The sequence below is a fragment of the Lindgomyces ingoldianus genome (genome assembly GCF_010093535.1).
Source record: "Lindgomyces ingoldianus strain ATCC 200398 unplaced genomic scaffold BDR25scaffold_41, whole genome shotgun sequence".
Classification (NCBI taxonomy): Eukaryota; Fungi; Ascomycota; class Dothideomycetes; order Pleosporales; family Lindgomycetaceae; genus Lindgomyces; species Lindgomyces ingoldianus.
In genome coordinates, this window is record NW_022985202.1 from 650901 (window position 1) to 659821 (window position 8921).

Below are 8921 nucleotides of genomic sequence, written 5' to 3' on the forward strand. Positions count from 1 at the left end.
TCATCTCTGGTTGCGTTTGTACGGCGGTTGTCTGGGTGGTGGTGGTGGTTGACCGTACGGTGGCTCTCGAAGAGCGAGCTGTTGTGCGGAGTAGCAGGTTGGCTCCGGGGCGGGGGCCGGTTGCTTGTTCGTACGGCTGTCAGGAGAGGGGGGCGTTTGTACAGCCGTTGTCTGGGGGGGGTGGATGTTGGCAAGGCAGGCTGCTGATGAGGAGCCTCCTCTGCGTGGCTACGCACGCGGTAGGTTTCTAATCGTGCGGCCTGTATTGTCTCCTCTGCGTGGCTACGTACGCGGTAGGCGAGTGGTCGCACAGCCTGTATCAACAGGAGGCTCTAGGGCGCACAAAGGCTCAGCAGTAAGCCCTCTCTGCGTGGCTACGCACGCGGCGGGTTGCTAATCTTGTCTTTGTGCAATTAGTTGATCTAGGGGCGCGCACAAGGCTTGTTCACGCCCTCTGTGCGTGGCTACGCACGCGGTGGGAGTGAGCTTCTTGTACAGTGGCGGTTTTGTTAATCCTTGCAAATCTGTCTATTAAGAACAATATCCTTTGCGTGGCTACGCACGCAGTAAATAGTCTGTTAACAGACTAATTAGTGTTAGTTAACCTAGGTTTAATTAAACAAATGTACGCCTAAAGGGCGTACTAAGAGGTGAGCAGGTAAAGATCTTCTTGTTATTAACTACTGCCCTCTCTCTTTGTACAAAGAAAGAGGGCTCTTAAGTACACATAGCCCCTAACGCACAGGCTAGATAGCCAACGTTTCAGGCAACCTAATTCAGCTGTACTTACGTACGGACAAGAACTTCTTTAAGTATAAATATGTTACCTGCTCTATACTAGCTAGTAAACTGTATAGAATAGTAGAAGGATTCAACTGCGTAATTACACTAAGCATAATAATTAACTAGATTATATACATGCTTAGACTACCTCTAATAGTTATTATATTATGCATAGATTTAAGATTTTTGTATAAATGTCTTATAAAGCTTAGTATAACAAATAAAAAAAAGCTTATAATTAATATTATATTAATTTAAAAATTATATAAGAAAAGAGAGATTATAGAAATTAAATAGATTAATAGAAAAAACAACCTAGTAAATGCCTATGTAAAGAAGGCGCTAAACTCTACTCTTAAAGAACTAATTTTATATAACTAACTAACTGTTAGAGTTAAAGCGTTAGTTAATAAAATCAGGCCTATATAAAATAATAAATAAAGTATTATATTATAAGTATAAGCAAAGCAGACTAGGTAAGGTCTGTATAAAGAAAAAAGAAAAAGTTGCTAGTATCTAAATAGTAGTATTTAGATACGCAGTTAGGCGTCACGTGTTATGGTCTTGTGTCACAGTTGTATGCATAGACAGATAAATACCCCGTTCCTTTGCACAGAATTAGAACAAGAAGAATCAACACCAGTTACCTGCAACCCCTCGGCCCCCCCCCCGCGCGATGTGTACACCGTGTCACGGTATCCTCCCCGGATCCCAGACATAACCGTATTAGACGCGTACTAGAGTATTATTAGTGCACGTCTAACACAAACACAACACAACACAGACATAAACTTAAGCATAAACTGCCTTAACACTAACTAAACTTAGAATAAGCTTAATTTATACCTAAAGCGCTTAGACATCTAAGCTAAGTATTTAATTACTAATTTTTTTCTAAACTTTTCTATTTCTTACACAACATCTTATACTTACTATAATACCTTATGTAGTAATTAAACTAGACCTCTGTAAAGCTTTATAACCTTACTTATGCATAATTATAATATTACATTATGTTAAAACTTTAGCTAAGAATAGCCTCTAAATCTAATCTAATAAGCTTAGTACTTATATAACTCTAAGCTATTAAAGCAAGCTAAAAAGCCTTCTAAAAAGCGCTTACTTTATAAAAAAGCTACTACATTGTAAGCTTTAAAGCTCTTTAAAAAGACTTTAAAAAACAGCTTTATATTATTAAATAGTCTATTTCTGCCTTAACTTTTATTATAGTAGTAGGAACTAAGAACTTACTAGCTTTAAAGCTTACCTAGAAGTCTAGAGATAGCTTAACTTTCTCCTACCTAACACTGCCTATAACTTGTAACCTCTCTAACTTAGTAATAAAATCTAACTAACTCCCTAATCCCCTACTATTTAATAAAAAATAAAAAGACTTACTTTTCTTTCTATGTAAGCTCTAATATAAACTTAAAGGAAATGTAAACTAATTCCCCTTTAAACACTTTTAGTTATTATATGCCTACTTTTAACTTAACTATAACATAACAGCCTTAATTAACTTACTAATAGATAAAAATATTATTAACTTAGATTAATTTATAGTGTTTTTATAAGTAACTTATAGAGACCTAAATAAAGAATTAACAGCTCTAAGTTACTTAAACACCTTATAATAAAAAAAAAAAAGCTTTACTTTATACTTTATTAAGTTTTACTAACTTGCATCTAATATAGGCCTAAATAAGATAGGTTTAATTATAGCCCTATATAACTCCCTCTTAACTAAACTATAACACGCTATAGTAGAAGAACCCTTTTTAAACAACCTTAACACGTATGTAAACTTAATTACTACTTATAATAATAACATAAGGTTCCTCTCTGTATAAGCTCTAATACACCCCTAAACTAGCGCAGTTATAAATAAAAACTCTAATATAATAAAAATTAATTTAAATTATGCTCTAGTTAGTTTTAAAAAGTGTAAAAATTATAAAAAAAAAAGTTAATACTTTAAGTGTAGTAAGCATAGTTATATCTTTTAAAACTACTTTATTTCTTTTTCTTAAGTCTACATAAGTAGTGCTGCTAGTATTTATTAAAAATTTTTACTATTTTAATCTTATTTTTATAAGGGCTTTAACTTATATTTAAGCCTTAATCTCTTTTGCTACTCTTAACATAGCTGCAGCTATAGTAGTAGAAGCCTGTAAAAAGGCTTGTTCTAGGGCTAAGTTACCTCTTAGGACTAATTTAACACTAGATCTTTACTAACCTATAGGCTAAGTTCTCTACTAATAACTAGAAGTACTAAGTTAATATTTTTATATATTTATAATAAAAAACTATATTAGCTTTAATATAAGCTTTTATTAACTTAAAAGTAAATAGCATAGGTTACATTAATAAAGAACTAGCATATAAACTAAATCTTTAATTAACACTACTTACTTAAATAATTTACCTAACTAGATTTAATAAAAAATAACTTAAAAAAGGTTCTATTTTTTATACTACAACTATTATAATTACTTACTAACACTACAAGAAGTAGATTAAACTTTATATAATAAATATAAAATGTTATAACCTAATTCTAGAACAACTATAGCTGTATTAGCATAAGGTTGCCTTTAATTACTAAAAGTAAGTTCTAAACTTTAACTTTTTCTAATACTAAAATGTATGCTTATGCTTACACCTAAATAACACCTAAATAGCACTTAATATAAAAGGTTTTTAGACTTACTTCTTAATAACTTAGAAAAAAACTACTTAAGTAAGGCTAATAAGCTAGGCCTTTTACTAAGATAAGCTACATAAAATAATTTAATAACTGCTTAAACTTAAAAAAAAAAAAGCTTTTAAAGAACCTTTACTTACTTAATTTAAACATAAACTAGGACTTAAACAGTAGATAGACATTTGCTACATAGAACCTGCCCTGTTTGTAACCCTAGCTTAACAACTAGATTACAAAATCTACACAGTTATAATTTCTAATATAGACTAAGCTTTAGCTTTTTAAAAACACACTAACTTAAAGATAATAGTCTCTTAAAACTACTATAACTTGTTGCATGTTTTTTTTAAGATAAGTCTAATAAGCTTTTAATATAACATTTATATAATTACTAAATAACCTTTAAGCCTAGTAAACAACCTAGTTATAGGCTACTATATAAAATATTACTAAATAAATTAAAAGTGCTTTAAAAATACCTTAACAAGAACCTAAAAAAAAAGTTTATTTAAGCTAGCTTCTTACTAGTAGTGTTACTTATACTATTTATAAAGAAACTTAGAGGTAAGCTTTAATTCTGCGTTAACTACTAAGGACTAAACACTATTACTATTAAAAACTAATACTTAATTTCTTTTTTACAGGAAACTCTAAGCTAACTAAGTAAAGCAAAGTATTTTATAAAGTTAGATATTATTACTGCCTTTAATAAGCTAAAGATAGTAAAAGGTAATAAGTAGCTAATAGTGTTTTAGACCTAATATAGACTATTTAAGTACCTAGTAATGCTCTTTAGCTTAGCTAACGCGCCTAGTACTTTTTAACATTTTATAAACAACTTGCTCTAACCCTACCTAGACATGTTTTGCACTATGTATATTAATAATATTCTAATCTATAGTAATAGCCTTTTAGAGCACAAACAGCATGTACGCCTAGTGCTAAAGGCTATAGAAGAAGTAGGTCTGTAACTTAACATAGACAAATGTAAGTTCTACTAATTAAAGGTTACATATTTAGGATATATAATCTCTACAGATAGCATCTAAATAGACCCTGTTAAGGTTTAGACTGTGCTAGATTAGTAATACCTAAAAAACATAAAGAATGTTTAAGCCTTTATAAAATTTACTAACTTTTACTAATAATTTATTAACAACTTTTTATAGCTAGTAAGCCTTATAATTACACTTACTAAGAAAAAGGTTTAATTTAACTTTAACTTAAATTACTAATAGTCCTTTAACTAGCTAAAGAAAGCCTTTACTAAAGCCCTAATACTCTGCTACTTTAACTTTAAACTACTAATACTTATAGAAGCTAATGCCTTAGACTACATAGTAGCAAGAGTTCTCTTCTAGACTAAGCTAGATAGGACTATTAGGCCTATTACATACTTCTTAAAAAGAATAAGTTCTATAGAAAGTAATTATAAAATCTATAACAAAGAATTACTTACTATAGTACACTACTTTAAATAATAGCAACCTAAACTAAAAGGTGCAGCACATCTAATATAGGTTCTATCTAACTATAAGAACTTATAGTACTTTGTAACTATAAAATAACTTAGCTACTAATAAGCTTATTAGTCTAAATACTTATCTTATTTTAATTTTAAGATTACTTATTATCCTAGTTAAGATAAAGAGAAACTAGATGCTCTTATAAGGCAATTCTAAAACATCCCTACTTAGAAAAAAGCATAAAAGGCTTAATACTAAACTTTGCTTTAACTTAAGCTATTTTTAGACCTTAACTTAAATAAAATAAATTAGATAATTAATTAAATTATTACTAATAAGTATTTAAATAATAAATTTATCTAAGAAACCTTAGACCTGCTTTAAAACAGCGCTAGTTAGTTAAAGAAGGTAACACTAGCTAACTATAAAAACTAAAATAGTAAGCTGTATTACTATAACTAACTTATAATCTTTAATTTTAATAAACTAAGAATTAAACTACTTTAAATTATACACAACTTACCTGTTAAAAGACACCTAGGCAGAGGAAAGACTTTTAACCTACTATAGAGAGAGTACTACTAGCCCCGCATGTTCTATACTATACGCTAATACATATTATGTTGCTATACTTGCTGTAAAGTAAAAGCCTTTTAAAAAAGGTATAATAGCCTACTTAAACTACTCTTAATCTCTAAATAAGCTTAAAAAGACATATTAATTAATTTTATTATAAACCTACCTCTATCTAAAAAGTATATAAATATTATAGTAGTTGTTAATTACTTAACTAAGTATTAACACTTAATACTATGTTCCTCTATAACTGCCCTTAATATAGCCTAGTTATTCTACTAATATGTATAAGTTTACTATAGCCTGCCTAACATAATTATATTAGACAGAGGTACATAGTTTGTCTTAGCTTTTTAGAATAAACTCTATAAACAGCTCTAAATTGTCCCCTATCTATCTACAGCTTTTTACCTAGAGACTAACAGCTAGACTAAGAACATAAACACTGTAATAGAATAAGTCCTACAAGCGTACACAAACTACTAATAAGACAACTAGGTAAAATAGTTAGCTATAGCATAGTTTAAAGCTAATAACATAACATCTAAATTAATGTAAGTATCTCTATTTTTAGTAAACTATAGATACTACCTCTAAATAAAATTTAAACTACTTTTAAATACCCCCTAACTAACTTATTAATTTATATAAGTAATAAATGCAAATAGACTTATTAATAAGATCTAAAATATATTTAAATATGTTTATAAAAAGCTTACATAGGCTTAAGCTTTTTAACAAGAGTACGTAAACTAATTTTAAACTCCCACCCCTGTGTATACAGCTAGCAAGAAAGTCTAGCTAGACGCTAGAAATATCTAAATAAACTAATAATTAAAAAAACTTAATTAAAAGAACCTTAGCCTCTTTACAGTAGCCTATATAGTCTTATTACATGCTTACTAATTAATCCTACCTAACAGCATAAAGATACACCCTGTGTTCCACATATTATTACTGCGCTAAGTAGCCTCTAAATCTAACTATCTACCTAGACAGCTAAACCTGCCACCTAAACCTATTATTATAAATAATAAACTAAAATATATTATAGAAGATGTTAAATAAATCTAGTTTAATAAAAAAAAATGTATCTACAAATACTTTATAAAATAGACTAGATATAATAAACTGTTGTAGGAACCTGCAGAAGCCCTATAAAAGAACTCTATAGTAACTTAGTTCTACGCCTAATACCTATCTAAACTAAACTTATACCCTAATAAAGACAACTTAATGCTAGAACTACTAATATAAAGAATTCCCTTTCTAATAAGAGGGGGAGTACTGTTACAGTATCCTCCCTAGATCCTAGACATAACTATATTAGACGTGTACTAGAGTATTATTAGTGCATGTCTAACATAAATATAACATAACATAGACATAAACTTAAGCATAAACTACCTTAACACTAACTAAACCTAGAATAGGCTTAATTTATACCTAAAGCGCTTAGACTTCTAAGCTAAGTATTTAATTACTAATTTCCTTCTAAACCTTTTTGTTCCTTACATAATGTCTTGTACCTACTATAATACCTCACGTAGTAATTGAACTAGACCTCTGTGAAGCTCTATAACCTTACTCGTGCACAATCGTGACACACCGTGCAAACCTCTTTGCTTTGTATAGCTAGCATAGAGCCTATTCAACAAATATAGTAAATTTATTATTTATAGTAACAAGTGTTTACTTACTTTACTTGTATAGTTTAGTTAATGTTGTTAATTGTTGAATAGGCTCTGTTAGCTAGCTGCTTATGGTATAAGCACTTAAGTAGCAAGAGCAAGAGTAGTGTACAGTGTGCACAGCGTACAAGGTAGGTAAGGTAAGGGCAACATGTTTCTAGTTCTATTGCTCTTATCTTTCCTTTATACAGAGGAAAAAGGGGATATCTAGATGTTTACGCACAAAGGTTTACACATAAGCATTATATAACAAAGATACATAATCCTACTTATGTGTAATAGCTAGTATCTAAACTATAACACTGCTGCTATGTATAAACACTAGTAACTTTTTTTTTATCTAAAAAGTTACTTTCTGTACGCGTTACCTCTCTTCTATTTATGTAGGTGTATCTAATTATGTTCTGCCTATACTCTACCTTATTTATTAGGACTTGCCCTAGTAATGCTATACATTAGAATAGGCTAGTTGTGCTATGTAAATAGCTTTTCTCTTCTTTATTCTTTACTTTCTAAACCTTGCTGTATAATCCCCTAACTCTTTGTTTTTTATACAGTGCTAGCAGTAATAAATTCTTATAATAAGAAAAATAAGTGCGTATAATATAAAAAAAATAAGAAAAATAAGAAAAAATAAGCCTTATATAAAGGTGTTATTAGTCTAGTTAGTTTAAAGCATCTTTGCGCACAAGATCTAGCTAGTCTACAGATAATTCTATCTAGACAGAGAGGTAGTTAGTTAGAACTAATAATTAAAAAGCCTAATTTAGTGTTTTCTTTATACATGCATTTACTAAGTTATTTTTACTATTAATTTACTTAATTTTAGTAATTTTTCTTTTCTTATATAATTTACAGAGTAACATAATGTTAATTGTAAGTTACTTTTTGTAACGATTCTCGTTCCATCTCGGGTCGCCCGGAACCTATCTGAAGGGTCCCCGTATCGGCTCCGACCCTGACTCGATTCTCATGAATCGTCAGGTCGCCCGGAACCTCCGGAAGGCCCCCGTATCGGCCCCGACCTCGACCTGGCCCCGACTATGCCCTGCCCCCTGCTGTACCCCTATTCCCTCATGTATTTAGTCGCACCTCGCCCCTGTAGCTAGCTCGGTAGTTTTCTGATATCCTACGTACAAGGCCTATAGGTGTCATTGGTATTCCCAGGTCTCTGAGTCCCCACGCACTCCCATATGCCTCTGAGTGGATTCATACCGCATTCGGACCCATTGTCTTGCCTGCGCCGTTACACTTTTTACTAGTAGTGCTTAGCTTAATAAGGTAATTATATAGAAACCTTAAATCTATGTAGATTACTACTAGAATTAGTAGTAGTTTAAGCGTTTATATAATTAACTATAAAGTTGTACTAAGAGTAATTATATTATTAAACTTTCTTACTATTTTATATAACGTACCTAACGGGTTGGCCGGCCACACAGGTTGGCCGGCCACTTTTGCTAAGCCCCTACTAAAACCACCCTATTCTCTCGCAAAACAGCCTACTTTAGCCCTATATAGAGTAATACAACACAAGATATTATTTAGAGTCTACTTCTACTACTTACTTACACATACGCAAGTTATGCCTAGTTTAATTACACTACCTACATTACCTTTAACTTAGCTTACCTTCTTTAGCGCGCACCTGTGTCTTTAGCTTCTTCCTATTACTACGCGCTCTAAACTTCTTTAGAGCAG

General features: G+C 31.0%; 2 protein-coding genes across 2 annotated transcripts; both read right to left on the minus strand.

Annotated features, from left to right (window-relative positions):
• Positions 1-1502, minus strand: BDR25DRAFT_361036 (uncharacterized protein; the record flags this gene model as incomplete). The annotated part of the gene is made up of 7 exons (XM_033696345.1): positions 1-31; positions 59-171; positions 237-282; positions 344-374; positions 437-464; positions 1398-1439; positions 1470-1502. The coding sequence occupies 7 exons, from the start codon at positions 1500-1502 to the stop codon at positions 1-3; spliced, it is 324 nt and encodes a 107-aa protein (XP_033541972.1).
• A 6644-nt stretch (positions 1503-8146) lies between these two features.
• On the minus strand, positions 8147-8440 carry BDR25DRAFT_361037 (uncharacterized protein; the record flags this gene model as incomplete). The annotated part of the gene is made up of 4 exons (XM_033696346.1): positions 8147-8189; positions 8217-8261; positions 8313-8362; positions 8408-8440. The coding sequence occupies 4 exons, from the start codon at positions 8438-8440 to the stop codon at positions 8147-8149; spliced, it is 171 nt and encodes a 56-aa protein (XP_033541973.1).
• Positions 8441-8921: the final 481 nt, after the last annotated feature.